The 17,976-nt window shown below is 37.6% G+C and overlaps 1 protein-coding gene and 1 long non-coding RNA gene across 2 annotated transcripts in view; one reads left to right on the forward strand and one right to left on the reverse strand.

Moving 5' to 3' along the window:
- Positions 1-1,438: 1,438 nt before the first annotated feature.
- LOC134216903 (uncharacterized) lies at positions 1,439-1,902 on the reverse strand. The gene is made up of 3 exons (XR_009980868.1): positions 1,785-1,902; positions 1,639-1,716; positions 1,439-1,561 (listed from the first exon to the last, which is right to left on the reverse strand). It is a non-coding gene; the product is annotated as an uncharacterized LOC134216903 (long non-coding RNA).
- Positions 1,903-6,561: 4,659 nt separating this feature from the next.
- Positions 6,562-17,976, forward strand: part of LOC134212734 (protein diaphanous) — a 44,812-nt gene continuing 33,397 nt past the window's right edge. Inside the window, exon 1 of the mRNA XM_062690836.1 lies at positions 6,562-7,263. Coding sequence (XP_062546820.1) covers positions 6,906-7,263 — 358 coding nt within the window. The 5' untranslated portion in view covers positions 6,562-6,905. The remainder of the gene's footprint in view (positions 7,264-17,976) is intronic.

Raw genomic sequence — 17,976 nt, forward strand, 5'->3', positions numbered from 1 at the left:
TTTACACAATATTTTGAAGAAGGTCTTGGTGCCTTTACGTCATTACGATCAAAGGATCGCTCCCTGGCCCTTCCTTTTTCCTCTTCTTCAATCATCATCACCCTCATCATCATCTATCTATCTATCTTCTTTATATATATATAAATGGGTTTGCTTTTCCTTTGAGGCATTATAATTTACGAACGGGTTGGCCGATTTGCAAGATTTACTCACCAATCGAATCGTTTCTGACTCTTCTGTGTTTATGTATATAAAAAAATAAAACAATTTGCTGGAGAAAGTTGAGAAGTTGTCTAAATGCAACGGTTTTATGAGTTCTGAAGAAAGCCATCAAGCTAGAACTGAAATCGATCTAGAGTACGACGCCTCAATCAATTGAATGATTGACAGATCAACAATAAAATCTGAGCGAGATCGGGCAGGTTCGCCTAGTATAAGATAATTTCGTCAATTATCTCTTTGTAATCCAAATTGTAATTGCTAACCAGATAAATGTAGAATTGCCTACATCAAGCCGCCTGTTGCTTAAAAGCAGCAAATAATTAGTGTAAAGATGAAATGGTGTCCATTTCTACCCGTTCATGGATGTTATACACGGTCCCTATTCTCATGCTGGTCTCATAAAGGTGCGAATGTGTGAGGCTGTTGTGCGGATAGCGATGGTATGACAGAAGTGTGCTTTCATTTCTCTGTACGTTCAGTTGGAAAGAACAACAAAAATGATGCTCCTCAAAGAGGCACATTGAGACAAACGGTTTCTCTCAAAGAGAGCCGTTCCTCATTTCCCCACATCCGTGATGTTTTGTTGCTCATTTTTGATGAACTTTTTTTGCTCATTGTGCGAGTAAATGCCAAGCCTGCATGTATGATCCCTCCTCTACCCAGTTACACTTTTTGTATAATTTATCTAGAATTTTTAGTGAATTTCACACCTCAGGCAACCCCGTCACTCCCCGCATAATCATGAACCATTAATAGACCATTCCCCAAACTGTTAATAACGTTAAACAACATTATTCTTACTATTTGGGTTACGTCAGATACAAACGATAAACTAACCTCATCATAGACAATGTTAACAGTATGATATATTGTTTTTGGCTTTTCAACTATTCGGGTAATAGGCGGTTAAGTATAATTAACATATAGAAATGGAAATTTTCCAGTACATTTTTTTCGGCGAACACCTTGTGATATGGTCTGATTACAATCCACGGTTTCAGATAAAATTATACGAGGCGGAATACGGGGTATAATAAGCAAACAGTTGAACCATATCCGATTTAAATCTGTTGTACCGTATATCTTACTGTTTATTAATAAGAGTATTATTTGGATAAATTCAATCAAATAAAAAGAAATTTGGCGTTTAATTTCGTTTCATATTTTATTTAAAGAACATAAATATTACTTTTATATTTAAAACTAATGGATATTGAAAAGTAATTAACATTTGTTAGCATAAGTACTTGGTAGAATTTTTTTAGTGTGCAGCTATATAGCCTGCCGGACCGCCGGGACCGCCGCAAGCCAAACAAATTTCCAGAAGAATTAATGTCGCCTGTAAGAATAATGAAGCGTGAAAAAATACATCATATTATAATCATTGCGGAGAGTGTATTAAAACATATAACTTACTATTAAATCAGCCATGGCCAACATTATTGCAAAGACGGCACACCGAGCATGCATCTCTTATTTCCATAGATGGTTAATCTGTGAATAGAGCATATATTTGTATTAATGGTATTGATTTATATTTATTATGATATTCAATCACTTACCTTCAAGTTTTACGCATGCATGGAAACTTCATTAAATAAAAACTGAGCACAAACAAATCAAGTAAAACAATCTGGTCTAACGAAACCAGTGTTTGTCACTGCGAATCAAACATGGCTGCATGCTTGAGAAAAACTGCACATGCTAAATACGCACACTCATTCCTCCACCACCACACTTATCATATATTTAGCATGGGATAATTTGATTGATGCGTGTGTGATATCATGATGAAACACTATGAGCTGTTGAGATGATACATGTATATCTCATAACCGTATTCCATGTCGTTACTATTACTCTTATTAGTCGATATTAGTTTTTTATAATTGTTTCTCATAAATCAATCAGACGTGGAATGCAAAACATTATAAGCAAACAATAAGCCGTATGTTCATCTCATATGGTAGCGTAGATCAAGCATGTTGTATAGTGCTATTTCAAGATTAATTAAAAGTCGGACTGCAAGTCGACGGTAATCCAAACTGTAACAATATAGCTTGATTCGAGTTAATTGTATCTACAGTCCTGCAGATCGTTTTTAATTATGCGGGTCCTCTAAGCATTATGCAATTTATGGATGTTCCCTGAGATGTTTCGTTGGTGAACAGCAGCTACCACCTCTGCCTGTATTTTCAATTCTTTTGAATCTTATGAATCATCGTCACAGCCAGCAGCGAAGCACTAAAATGATGAAAAGGCCATAATTTGTGCTCAAGTATATTCATGATTTTTCTATCATTCATGTCCCTTTTAGTATTTCATTTCGGGTTATGTATAAAAATCTAACTAGCGTTTCCGGCAGTGAATAATTGCCTCTTCGACAGTAATTTTAACTAATTTCAATCGGAACATACTATTATAAGCATATATTTATTCACCAATATGGGAAGTGGATAAGGTACACTGGGGGAAGTGGAAAAAGGGGGTAAGTGTAAAAATCGACTCGAAAAATTGGAATTGTACATACTTTACAGTTTTTACCACATCATAACATTATGCAGGAATATATTGTCGCGCTTTTCTTAAACGCTCAACTCTTCGCGGTGATAACGCGCAAGCAAAGATTGCGCAGCAGCGCGCCCATAAGCTTTTACACAGGGAGTGAGTCTGTGCTGTTTAATTTAATAAGCCGCCGAATGGGGTTGCCATAGTTGAATAGCCGCCGTGTGTAAAGTCAATGGGCGCGCTCCAGCGCAATTCATCGGAGGCTGATTGAGATGATCACGATCTGAGTGTTTATCTTGGGATGCATAATACTTTGATGCTCACACTAATACTATGTTGAAATTTGTATAATACATACACTAACACGGTTAAGGCTTGAACTGTAATTTAAGGTTTCGCGAAAAGTTGATTTTTGCATTCATAAAATCAATTCTTATTTGCACTAATTGTCCCTTTTTCAAGTGAATTTATATCACAGGTTATTATAACAATACAATTAAACTAATCCCATTAAATTTGTAGTGGTTTGTACCATGAAAGCAAATAATTCAAAGATTTTACACTTACCCCTGGTATCAAACACTGCGGGGGAAGTGGATAATGCTCTAATAACGCAAATTTTTTCTTCCCTCCAGGGTTTATTTCGATAGCTGTGAATCTTAATATGTTCCTTCTTTGTTATCATTGTGATTCCAGTGGTGATTGGACTAATATAAATGAGAAAATGCCTGATTAATCCACCTATCGGTATTGATGCCTTTCACATGTTTTACATATGAAAAAAATGTATAAAAAAGTTAAAAATAGCACTGATAGGTAAATATATTCTATAATTCACATTAATTTTTATTCATAACAAGTATCGCCGTTGAATGCAATTTTTTTGCGAACAAATTGGTTAAGGACAAGTGCTTAAGAATAGCTGATAATTTTGAACGTGCTTTGCGCACACACATACATACAAATACGCACATACAGACATCATCTCAATTCGTTAAACTAAGTTGATTAGTTTATAACCCTGTAAGTCCCATTTTTCCTATAAAAAGTTCATCTTTGGGGCGAACATATAGATTTTACGTTCACTTAGTGTTCGAGAAGGCAAAACCAGCCTTCCCTAGCTATCACAAGAATTCCTTGAGTATCTATTCCGTTAAGGTAATGAAATCATTCCACAAAAGATACTCAGAGCAATTATTCTATTGATTTTAGTTATATGTAACTACTCATCACAATTGAAGATCAAGGTAAAATGGGTTTTCCACTTACCCCATCCCACTGGGTTAAGTGGAAAAACAACTCCTTATTTTTAAATCTATTTCCACAAATTTCAAGCGACCAAAATGGTATGAATTACCGCACAGTTGGTGCAAAATTGACTGTTTTTGATAGCCCATTTTGATTGAACCCATTTAGATCATTTAAACTGGTTTTACACTAATTCAAACATGCACTATCGATTTTTCCTTTTCCACTTCCCCCAGTGTACCTTATAACAGAAACTCTACTTGGTAATACAATCAAATTGCTTGAAGGTACGAAAATGTGTTTGGCTGAATTTTTTTAACCTTATTGGTTCCATAGTGCATGAAAAATAAACATCAACAGTTAGCATGTGCTGAAAGAGGCCGCATGCTTGGTATCGTTTTGGATCGTAATGTATTTTTGGTGGAATTTGACAGTTCATACGCTCGGCGTCATGAAAGACACCTCTCGCCTCCAAACGACGTATTGCCACAGTCAATATTCTAACGTACTTTGATTTACACAGCTTTTTGAGCGAAATTTGCTCTAGCCTGGATGTCTGTTATCTGTGTTATTATATATGATCGTGGTTTTATTTTGGTCAATCATATAATTGTACAAGTATCATACAGTTTATAATGATTACAAGTGGAATGGAATGCTTATAATATCAACTATTCGGCGTACCATTTATTTCTATTCGGGTGGACCATAATCGTACACGGTTAGAAAAAATATTAGGTACTTTTCACTCAAATCAGAGTTTTAGTGTGGGAACTTAAGGGTGTAGCCAAAGGGGGACGGGGGGAGGGCGTCGCCCCCCTAAATGGTGGTAAGATTGAACGGGGACTGGAATGAATTCCCTTAACATGTGCACTTTACAATCCAATCATATCCAATCAGAAATAAGTGGTTGAAATTCAAAAGATTCCCAAAAACTTATTAGGGTATCCAGGATCCATAATACATTTGAAAGTTCAAAACAACTCGAAACATTTCGGGTTATAAATTCTCCTTAAAATCCTTCTAGAAGCTCCCCTGGGAACTTTTTAATTCCTCCGGGAAGTTATCCACAAATTCCTTTTGAAAATCGTTCGAAAATCCTTCTCATGTAATTGTAATTCCTTTTTATCTAGAAACCCCTCACTAATTTTTTTTAAGGAATTCATGAGGAAATTCCTTGAAGATTTTTTACTTCTTTCTAAGTTTTACTTCTAGACATTTCTTCGGCTATTCTTCCAGCAAAATCTCCGGAATTTCGTCTGGAATGTATTCGAGAGTTCCTTCAAGAATATAGGGTAAAATGCCCAATAGTGGACCCCCTAGTAGCGAAATTTTACTCTTCCTGGCATAAGGAGTGGAAATTTTCAAAATATTAATTTTGCGTGATATCTAATATCAAGCTCTGCGTCTCCTCTTCACGATACATACATGAAACACTCAAATGCTCGACGTTATTCGTTGAAATTAACATTTTAAAGTCTGACTGAATTCGCCCTATAGTAGACCCCCTGGGGGTCCATAATAGGAAATTGCTTCCCTATAGTCGACACTTCATTTGATTTTTATGTTCCGTTTCGGTACGTTCTTCTTCCCTATTATGGACCCCCCAAAATATTCCTATAATGGACACTCTCGTGTTTATTTTCTATAGAATTGTAAAAAATCATCTAGTTTTACTTTCCATAGCATTTCCAATGCATGTAATCAAATCATAGGACTGTAGGGTGGGTTCTCCCGATGGAATTTCATAGCAAAATGTTTACATTGTGCTGTAATAATGCAAACATTGCTGGAGGGTCCACTATTAGTTGGGGGTCCACTATTGGGCACTTTACCCTATGCGGAATTTCCTCCCAAAATTCCACCAGAAGTTTCTTCAAAAATTTATGACAGAAATTCTCAGATTTAGCTAACTAATATTTGACTTGGCTTATTCATTTGTTTACTACCGTTATTTGAATTCGAACTAACGTTTTCGTTTTATCACACTTTAGCACATCGAGGAAGTTCAACAATGTGCTGAACTAATGATTTTTAAAGTTCTCTGTTCGACTATGATGTGATGCTCTAAAAGGGTAGTCGAATTGAGTTTGAATAGTAACTTAATAAGCAAGAATTGTACATCCTTCATAACCTTTGTCTTTCTTAACCATTGGATTTCACATTTATCTGATCTATCGCACAGTGGAAGAAAACATTATGATTTTTCTGTATGAGAGAAAATCTAGGCTGTAGATCTGGAAAATTTGATTTTTAGGAAAATAATGATTTATTTTCCAGACATGCTTTTTATATTCGTGATTTATAAAGCTGTTGTAGATTATAACGAATAAAATTGCTAGAGCAATCGAGGCTACGCCCATGTTTTCTTTAATATGTTTTATTCGGATATTCTTCGGTGAGAAAAACAATTTTATCTCGGGGGTAATAACTGTTTGATGTATGGTAAAAAATAAATATAATTATGCGAGTTGGGATTCACATCTTTTTTCACTGTGCAAGTAAAAACTGTTCGAAAGCCAGCTGATGGTTTTGATTTGACATAGCCCTGCAAATGACAACCAGCTGCCAAACTGACATCAGAATCAGTGGAATGTTTTCAAAACTGATTCGCGGAACGGTCGCACGGAACGGCAAGCGAAGCTCGCGCATCATCACCTCAACCAGGGTAGTCATCCGCCCCAAGGCAACAGTGAAAAAGAGTGCTTTTTGAACTGCGAACCTGTTTTCATCAGAATGTCAAAAGTGACGACGAAGTCGAAAGAGTGAAATGATGTCAATCGCGTATGGTGGATCAGTACGGAAAATTTATTCGCTTTTTAACAAATTGTGATCGTGAAAATCTCCCAGCGAGTGTGTGCGTTTGGTGCTCGGTGAGGCGCTTGTCCGCGCGGTGATATTTCCAGGCCCTGGGATTGCGTTGCAAAATGTCTAAACATGATCGTGCGAAATCGGGTGGCTTGCTGGATACGCTGTTCTTCGGCCGACCGCACAAGAAGGGTGGCCGTGGCGGTTCTAGCGGCTACGGGGGGAGTGGCGGGTTGGGTGGGGGCGGTAGTGGCCACGGAGGCAGTATGAATGGGGGCCGTCCGTTGTCCGGAACGGAGTCGGATGTGGCGAATCAGGAGGAGATCACCAATGCCGTGAAGCGGATGACCGAAGCGGAAGTGAATCAGAAGTTTCTTGACATCCTCGAGGACATGAATATTCCGAAGGATAAGCGGGATCCGTTGCTGCTGAAACCGCTGGACGAGAAGAGGAAAATGATTTTGATGCACTTGAAAGGTAAGAATGTGTGGTGGGTTGGAAATGTGTGGGGCCGGATTATTTGTTTTTGTTTTGGTACGTTGCGGAGGGATATTTTTTTCTGTTCAACAAGTGGGTTAAGCATCAGCAGTCTAGGATTTTGTGTCACGAGTGCGGTTAAGGAGATGGGTGGGAAAGGGGACATGATAGGCAGAATACGCGGATGCAAACAAAAAAGATATTTTAACGCGTTGGTCGTTCATTGCTCCTGCCGCTCGTGAGACCTTGATCGTTGACAGAGCCATACAGTATGTATCGTTTAATAGGTTGGTCCTTGGTGATAAATTGCTCACATATTAGGGTTGTTAAAAAACTAATAGGTATTGCTCAACTGAGTAAGAAAACTATTTCATCTTTTGGATATCACAACTTTTTTTGAAAAAATGTGACTGCTAACTTTTTCTTAGGCCTATACTGCCGTGAACCGCATATTGGTCCCATATGAATAGGAAACCCAGCAAAGATGGGACAGATATGCGATTCACGGCAGTAAATCCCAACAAAGGCATTTCATTCCTTAGTTTATAATAGTACGCGTATGGGAGCTGCTATAGGATCGAAAATCGAAACAGTAACTCTATATGAATCTATCCGAATAGATTCGGGAAAACTCAAATGCTTTTCAATAAAATATTCTATGTAATGAATTTTTGTTTAAATTATAAAAAAATATTGTGAACATTTTAAGTGCGAAAGGCCTGCTCGGTTTCAATCCAATTTGTAAGGAAAATTAGCTGAAATATTGCAATGGAATGTTTGATCCATCTGAATCAAGACTAATGCTACGTTTAGACAAGGCAAGTGAATTGAGCAAGTCGCTTGAATCGAACGCGAATGGAACGTGTAAACACCTTAATTCAATTCACTTGAACGAAAGGAAAGTTGAACATGTTCAACTTTTGGCAAGTCAATACGCTAGGAGAAATGTCAAAAAAGACGTAGTTGAATGGAAAATTTTCCACAGCGAGATAGGGGATGCAATTCTGTAAATAATTTTAAAAATTTCAAAATGGTATGTATTTGAAAATAATTTAGAGCACTGGTTTAGACTTTTGGTTATCTACTACATTGTACATATATTTATTTGATTATTCATTATAAATGTTTTTCTGGAATTGATCCCGGAAAAGCTACTATTTTTCATGTTTATTGATTTTCTAATCTCGTGCAATGGGCTCTCCTTAGCCGTGCGGTAAGATGCCGGTCTAGACAATTTTCGGATTGGAAATTGTCTCGACTTCCCTGGGCATAAAAGTATCATCGTGTTAGCCTCATGATATACGAATGCAGAAATGGTAACTTGGCTTAGAAACCTCGCAGTTAATAACTGTGGAAGTGCTTAATGAACAGCTGCGAGTCGGCAATGTCAAAGTGGGGGATGTAATGCCAATGAAGAAGAAGAATCTCGTGCAATAAACCATTTTCAAAAAAAAATATCAGCTTGTGATTTTTAAAACTATTTTGAATTCCGTTGGCCATACCTTGCCGTGATAAGTTTTAGTGATTCTACTGTTTCTATGTGACAGCATTCATGCGGTTCTCAAAGCCCATTGAATGAATCACATACAAGTCGAGTCAAGTACGAGACACTGAAGACGATCACACAGTTGCGGTCGAAATACGTATTTAGTTACTAAAAAGATACTAGTAACTAAAATACTAAAATATTTTTACCACGCAACTGAGAAACCACTCAGTCCAGTGATCAAACGGCAAAATGGTTGAAAATTACATCAGACCCAATTTTAACGGCCTTATTTAATATTTTGGATAGTTATAATATACTGCCGCTAACCGCAAGTCGAGCACATCTGTATGTGGAGGCCCATACACAGATGTGCTCGACTTGCGGTTAGCGGCAGTATAGCCAACAGTTAATTTTTGAAGATATTTATGTATCCGGTACTCACAGAAGGAAGCGCGGGACTTAACGAACAAGTAACAGTTTATGAACGATCGAAGAAAAAATGTCTGATCTCTTTGAGGTAAAACGTCCTTGGTTATCGATTTTCGTCTTACTTTTTACGATACTATACTGAGGACCGTAAACATGTGTTTTAAGGAGAAGAATATTTATATATTTAGCATATGTTTTGTTGTAGCATATGTATTATTGTTTTCAATAGTTTTCCGTGTCTTGTTATCCGCTTACCCGAAAAGAACCAATTAGCTCCTGCATAGTGCTAATGAAATCATTTATCACATCGTCGACATTGTCCAAGTTGTTCGACAATGCGTCTTCAATCTATTTAAACCAGTGACTGCAGACTGCACAACCTACCTGGAACGATTGTATGACAAATTGCGGAATGTCATTCCGCGGAATTCCATTTCGAAACCCATTTCGCGGAGTGCGACATTTCGTGGAATGGTGCATTCCGCGGAAATTACCCATCTCGCGGAATGACATTTCCCGGAAACATAAAGTGCACTATTATTTTAATATAATTTGGGAAATTTATTTTAAAAAAGGCTATTAGTAACATACTTATAAGCATAGAAACATGCAGGAAATACATCTTTTCTTGAATTTTAACGTTTTGATATAATGGAAAAGAGAATTTTGCTAGCCAAATTGTTTCCTTGTTTTCTATTTCAAGAATACTTACCTCATTCGCTTTCAATAATCATTGAATTAACAGCTTTTTCATTTGAAAATATGTCATTGAACGAATGCTATCTATTGAAATCATCCTTCTTGTACATTATTCAAAAATTCATACAGCTTTTAAGTCTTGTGTACGAGGAAACTCGAATACTGAACGGATCCCAGTTTTTGCCTTATACCGGGCAAATGCGTGCAGTTCAAGAAGGCAGAACGCAGTTTTAGCCTAATACCTAATATAAAGAAGGCCAATTAAAAATAAATAATACGTGCGTATAAAGAAGGCCAATACAAAAAAATAAATATACCGGGCATAAGGTCATTGAACATAAAGCCGTTTGACTTAAAGTTGTTTAGCATAATGGTCATTTGGCACAAAAGTCGTTTGGCATAAAGGTCGTTTGGCATACGCAATGAAAATGATCTTATTTTTATTAATCATATACTTGAGCATAGACTTCTTGATATTGACAATAAAGAAGGCGCATGCTTTTAAAGAAGGCATCATCCACTGCTTTTGCATTATCCTGAGCCATCGCGTAATATAAAAGAAGGAAAGATCCCTCCTTTTTCATTGATGATGATGATGATGATGATGATGATGATACTACCATCTATTGTAGCAAGGCACCTGCCGATAGCACTGGCCATATCTGACAAACGATTTGATCATGATTATACTACTGTTTGTATTTCATCAGACTCCTGTATGAAGGGCCAAAAATGGGTGGGGTGGTTCCATAAGCAGAGACACTTATGCGAATCCACGGGATGAATAGAGAATCTCCTTCCAGAAAAAAGTTCGTACATACAATGTTATAATCTAGCCCTCGTTTTCCAGATTGACCCAATAGATGGGGAGAAGAGCCCGCCCTTTATCCACGAGATGTTAACAATAGGAAGTTAGCGATTTCACTCTTCCTATCCAAATCGCTTCAATCGGGTGCCCTAATGGTTTTTTTTTATGGTATATGATCATATAGTTTCAATATATTTCAATATATAATGCCATTCTCTCACCAAGTTCCAATTCCATGTCCTGGACGAGAAAGGACCTTTCTTCAACGCCAGCCAGTTTTAGATTTATGCCTTCAGAAATAGAAAACCAATAGCTTTTCAAGAGATGTGCTGGTTTGGATCGGGGGATATACTTCATTCTTGTTCAAAAAGCGAAAAATAGACTACTTGATTACTGTAAAGATGAAATAAAAAGACGGATGGCAGTATCATAAATAATAACATAATTGTTTTGATTGATAAGAATATGTATTCTGATTTTTTTGCCTTTCTCGTACAACGAACTTTTTTTTTCAAAGACTTTATTTTTCTTTTTTTTTATATCGTTGTAATAGGCTTTATAGGATTTATAAACGTGATAAGTACAAAACAACTAGGGGAACGGTTCGTCACTTCATTTCATAGCTCCTATTTCCATCCCATCAAAAACAAAGCAATGGAAAGGAATTTGGTTTGTTTATTATTTTTGTGATTTTTTTCAGCATTGTGCACGCATATTGACAAAAAGAAGCGACGAATTTGGTGCCGTATTTCTTTGTTTAGTGATGAGATGGATATATATATACAGTGAGATGGAGATCGGAACAGTTCCCCTATATTTTGGACTGTGATGGGCTGGTTATTCAACAAAAAATATTCAACAAAAACAAACTCCGCAGTGATCTAATAGGTGATTTAGTGGAGTTCATCTAGGAATCTTTCTTGGAGTTTCTACGAAAATTCTTCATGAAGCACCTTCAGAAAACACTTCAGAGGTTCCTCAAGAAATTGCTCCTGGAGTTATTCCAAGCAATACTCTCGGAGTTTTTTTTAGGAGCTCTTCCAGGAATTCCTTCTGGAGTTCTTTCAGGAATTTTTTAAAATTTGTTGAAAAAATCATCTTTGTGTCTCTTCAGAAGCTTATCTTAGAGTTAATCCTAGTGCTCATCCAGAATTCTTTGAATAAAACACGCTTGGGGGAATTCTAAATGAATTTCTATGGGAGTTCAGAGTGAATTTCTGGGAGAATTCAGAACAAATTCCCGTGAGAATGAGTTATTGACAGTTTATTAATAATTATGTTTTTATTTATTAGTTTTATTTATTAGTAATAATTATGTTTTATTAAGAAATTATGTTCGTTTATGTATCGTTTGCTAAATCGGAGGTAGTAATTATCAAAAAGATTTATATCTTACACTACTGGACAATAAATGAAATGAAATGAAATGAAATGACAGTGGCTGGTTTTCTACCCGCTGCTGCCAGCAACGAGGCGCTATCGTATACCTATGCGCAAATGGCCAGCATTAGTTAACCGCCAGAAATGTGTATGGCGAAACACATCTAACGTGGGATTTCTGGAAACGGGGAACTTTATCGGGAAAAATATATGGTACCAGTTAAGCCGGAAGGTATCCGCTACTACGCTTACCAAATACTTTTCGATTAAGGTATCATAATTTCGAGAAAATAAACTTTAGATGCCTTTCGCCATACTGGATAAGTTTTCAAGAAAGAAAATAATTGGACGGGTTAAAATAAACAAGATGGATCGTTGGCAATTAACACCAATCAGTGACCAGATTGTTGGTTGGCTTCCAAATGACCTGTGTGATGGTTCCCGGGTACCTGCTAGACTGAAGAAGCAAGAGAACAACAAAATCTAGCATATCTTGCTGATAAGTTCTCCGATCAAAATTCAAGGTAATAGAACGCGAACCTGATCTACAAGGGGAAGGACCGGATAGTTTGCATACAACCAGCTAATGAAGAGGGTCAAGTGTTAATCTCAGGATATGTAAGATTTTCAAAGTATCCAGAAGTCCAGGTATGTACAATAACTCCGCAGTGATCTAATAGGTGATTTAGTGGGGAAAATTTACTATACAAATATTTTTTTGCCGCAATGAAATCAAATATAATTTGGTATCTTTAAACTCTTCTCAAACTAATCAATGCAAAATAGTTATTGATTCACTCAAAAGCTTGTCTCCCTTATTCTTATGGTTGCGGAGGTCCCGTTATTACTTATTACACTACATAAGAAATACGCCCAATACCACACAAAAAGAACTGATCCGGCTTCTTCAATTATACTATTGTTCATGTTGTAGATTTTCACTGTGTAATGTGTGTACACTAATATAATTATGAGTAGTTGCGACTGGGATGCTGAATAAAATAATAATAAAAATAAATAATAATAATAATAATAATAATAATAATAATAATAATAATAATAATAAAAATAATTGAACAGATCTTGTTTTTCTAAGAACTAGAAACGAAGATCGATCCACACTGCATGGATACATGAATGCAAGTAGTAAACATGTTGAAAGGTTACCTACTTGGCTTCCAAGTGTACTTACTACTCGTTGCTTTCTCTACCAGTGAAACGGTGTGAACTTACAACTTGGTCCTCATCGGTATGCATTAGGAAGGTAGATGACAAAACCTTAGCGATAATGCAGTCATGCAATCTGTCCGCTAAACGTTATTGTTAGTTCCGACGGGCGATGCCATAAACAATGGGCAATAGATTCCAATAGGGGCGTGAACTTGTCTGGTTGAGTAGAACATCTGGAAAGGCTCTCAATTTTTCATTCCGATCATCCATAAGAGGCCTTTGGTCTTGCGAGCTTGAATTTACTTTTTAGCGAGCTTGAAATTTTCGTTTTTTCAAATTTATTTTCACAGTTTAGAGAAAAAAATTGACACGGCAAAAAATATGCATCCTTACAGTTTCACAACATACTTCGATTCATGTGTGGATTTTTTTTGCTAAGGAAAGATCCCTCCTTTTTCATTGCTCCGAAAAACGGGTGCTTTAAGGTGACTCGGGGAGGCACTACACACCGTGTTATTTTTCCTATCTTTTGTATCTCTTTAGCATTCTCATCTCGTAATTTTGGAGCGGCGTATTTTGGTTGTCAGTTGTTTGATGTAACTGTAAATGTATCAGCATGTAGATTGCGAGTAAGCACGCGCCGGTGATACTTTTTCAAAATCATATTTGTTGTAGAAAAAAAAATTAAGCATTCAATGATGAAATGATGACGATTTGATGATTGTTTGTGCTTCCCGTGTCACCTTAACAGAAGGCATCATCATCCCGAGCAATCGCGTAATATAAAAGAAGGAATGATATCCCCTTTCGCATTGCACCGAGCAATCGCGTAAATTAAAAGAAGGAATGATCTCCTTCCTTTTGCATTGCACCGAGCAAATGCGAGCCTTATTAAATGAAAGCAGCATCAATTATTTTGCATTATCGCAAACAATCGCGTAATTTTGAAGAAAGGATGATCTTCTTTTTTGGATTGCTCCGAACAAACGCGTGCTTTAAAAGAAGGCATCATCAATTTGTTTGCATTATCCCGAGCTATTGCGTAATTTAAAAGAAGGAATAGTCTCCCCTTTCGCATTGCACCGAGCAAATGCGTGCTTTAAAAGAAGGTATCATCAACTTTTTTGCAATACCCCGAGCTATTGCATAATATAAAAGAAGCAATGATCTCCTCTTTCGCATTGAACCGTGATTTAAAAGAAAGGCCACCTCACGTGTTTCGCCTTATCTAGAGCATCCGTTTGATTTTTTTTTAAATGATACGAACAAAGAATTAATAAAATAGAATTACTTCTACTTTCACTTTTTGGGGAATAATACGTTCTGAGAAATAGTTTCCGACGGCAAACGACTATTATGACAAATTATTTTATGCCAAACGACTTTATGTCAAACGGCGTACACCCGGGCAAATGCGAGCATTAAAGAACGCAGAACCCAGTTTTTGTCTAGTATCGAGAAAGCGCGTGTCGTGTATGTAAAGAAGGCCAATCCAAAGATTTTCAATACACGTGGGCATCGTAGCCGTGCGGTTAGCAACGTCAATCGTCTAGCTAAACGCATGTGCTGTGGAGTGTGGGTTCGATTCCCGCCTCGGTAAGCTTCGGTAACGAGAAAACTTTTCGTAAAGCGAAAAGTTCTCCACTGGTCCACTGGGTGTTGTTTGAATGCTCCTGTCCGTTGTTTCATGCTGGGATGTTGTTCTGATCGAAGACGACGATTCTGTCTTTTCTGTTTTTCCAAATGCCTTCATTTAAAAAATGCAGTATTTCAAGAAATCAAAACCCGTTTCGTCGTTTGCCTTATATCGAAGTAACGCGTGCATGTTATACAAAATTGTATTACAAAAATATTTAGATTTTCTGATACCGCTCTAATTCGCGCATTTAAAGAAGGGTGAATTCAGTGTTTTGTCATATCTCGGTAAAATGCATACATGCTAAGAAGGCAAATTATGTTCCAATTAAATTTTCGGCGAAATGGGTCATTCCGCGATATGGATTTCCGCGAAATGGTCAGTTTCCGCGCAATGTACATTCCGCGAAATGATTTTCCGGGATATGTCGCATTCCGCGGAATCGGACTCCGCGAAATGGAATTCCGCGGAATGGCATTCCGCAGTTTGTCATACAACCACCTGGAACGTATTGCAATGATGTTAGAGTGTGTAAAATCAAAAGGGGGTTTTCCCCGACAGCATTTGGAATTGCTATGTACGCACTACTCTTTTTTACACGGGGATGTATTCTATGTTGCGGTATCTCATGTTACGCTGGGATATGGATACTCTGAAGTAGTGCGTAACGGTGTAAATCCGGTCATATCGCCAGGCTCGGTACAAAACTGAAGCTGACAATATGACGTCCCTAACCCCGAATCCCAAGGTGTCAGGCGACCCGTGAATGGCCTGGGGGGTGAAACAATTAGCCAGGCAGTTAACGTAGTTTGCAATGATAGGTAGATTCCTTCTCTTGGTGCACTACGGAGAAAGATCAACCACACTGTGCCCTAATTCTTACTGCTTGTCAGTACTTCTCAGTAATGGTCGAAATGTATGGAACGACTATAATTTGCTTTTAGATGACCCACCTTTTGCTCCTTTTAGATGGAGTCAATGGAGTAAATTATAAAAACGTAGCTCAATCTTAGGTTGGTTTCGAAGCCGACGACATGAATCTCCAAGCTCTAGAGCGCTGATTAATTAGGAAAGAAGCGGATACGAATTTGGTGGATCTGCTGAACCCTCTGACTGATTAGAGCCGAGCTGATTAGAGCTGCTTTACATCCTCTGTGTAAAGGTGAGATTCAGAAATGCCAAACGCAATGGAAAGATCTCTGTACAAAAACGAATTCAGAACTCATAAGAAGAAGCAAAAATATGTTTGAACTACAGTACCGATGCATGGTCAAAATCAGTATTATCTCACTTATTGTTGAGCCGAAACTGATTGAGGGGCGCGCCTTTGAGAGTTGGTATAAGCCATTTCTCGAAGGGTATAAATAGCGGTACCTTAATCTAAAGAGGCCTTACATTAAGTTTGAGAAATATCTGAATAAAAACGACTTCTTCATTTCTTCTTAATAGAAATGGAGCAGAAAGACATGCACTAAACAAATGACACGGGTATACTACAAAAGTTCAATGAAATGGACGCAGTGGTTCATCCCGAACATAAAAAAATGTTGCGATATGGTAATAATGAACCTAGGAGCATGGGTGCTGGACATACGTCTACCAGCTTCAGATCTCCAGGAAATCCAAGAGGAGATCGGTCAGCTGAAAAACAACAAAGCCCCTGGGGTTGACCAACTACTAGGAGAGCTATTTAAACACGGTGGTGAGGCACTGACTAGAGCGCTACACTGGGTAATTACCAAGGTTTGGGAGGATGTGGACGGAAAGTGTCGTGTGTTTCATCTACAAAAAGGGCGATAAGCTGGATTGTGGCAACTACCGTGCAATCACATTGCTGAAAGCCGCCTACAAGGTACTCTCCCAAATTGTATGCCATCGATTAACACCAATTGCAAGAGAATTCGTGGGGTAGTACCAGGCGGGATTCATGGGCGAAAGACTCTATCAGCAAGTCGTGAGAATGTAGTACCAAATATTTTCTACTAGTTAAACGTACTCGATCTTGCTCGGGATTATATTGTTTTGCATTCTAAACGTTAATTGTTGAGTATATTGCAGCGCCGTACTCTAGATCATTTTTTATGCAACCGCATTGGGTTTTCCACCAACTCGCCCCAATATTGTATTTTGACATTTTTCAAATTTTCCCGTCAAACTTTTTGTGTATATAAACACAACTGACCTCAAGACGAATCGATTAGTCAGAAAATCTTGCAAATCGGTCCATGCGTTCGTAAGTTATTTTGCCTGAAAGGAAAAGCATACTCATTTTTATATACAGAGAAGAGATACAAGATAGATAGATAGAAGAGAAGAAGAAGATAGAAGAAGACTAGGTGGACCTGCCCGATCTCGCTCGGGTATTATTTTGGATCTGTCAATCATTTAGTTGGTTGCAGCGTCGCACGCTAGATCGATTTCAGTTCAAGCTTGATGCCTTTCTTCAGAACTCATGAAAACGATGTAATTTGACAATCTTCCAACTTTCCCCGTCAAATTATTCAACCATTAGTATATTTAAACATAGTTGATCCCAAGACGAATCGATTATTTAGAAAATATTGCAAATCGGTCCATCCGTTCGTGATTTATATTGCCTCAAAGGAAATGTAAACTCATTTTTATTTAAAGAAAAAGAAGAAGATAGAAAGTAGATGATCAAAAAGCTGTATGTTTGGCAAAAACATTTTCACAGCTTTTTCCTAACATACCATTTTGTGAGGATCAAACAACGCTAAAGTCAACTTCACTATTGCAGTCCTATCTTTTTCTACTTTCCTCGCGTTCAAATCAACATTCGCCAACTTTGTGCGATTGATTGTTCACCCTTACGATGGATAATCAATAAGATGTGCGCATCCTATCGTGTTTTATTAGGTACGCAGAACGATTGCACGATCACCAAAATGCTCTAATCTGCCTGTTGAGAACCGCTGTTGAAAATCATGAATACCCCTCGGCTGGCGATTGTTGCGCTTGTCCGTCTAGAGGTGATCGTTCCGGTAAACATGCACCGGTCGATGTCAAGAAGTTGGTGGGATGAAAAATAGAAGCAGAGTTAGGAAAAACACCAATTGAGCACATTGAGATAGATTGTGAAGG

This window comes from Armigeres subalbatus, chromosome 2, assembly GCF_024139115.2.
Source record: "Armigeres subalbatus isolate Guangzhou_Male chromosome 2, GZ_Asu_2, whole genome shotgun sequence".
NCBI lineage: Eukaryota > Metazoa > Arthropoda > Insecta > Diptera > Culicidae > Armigeres > Armigeres subalbatus.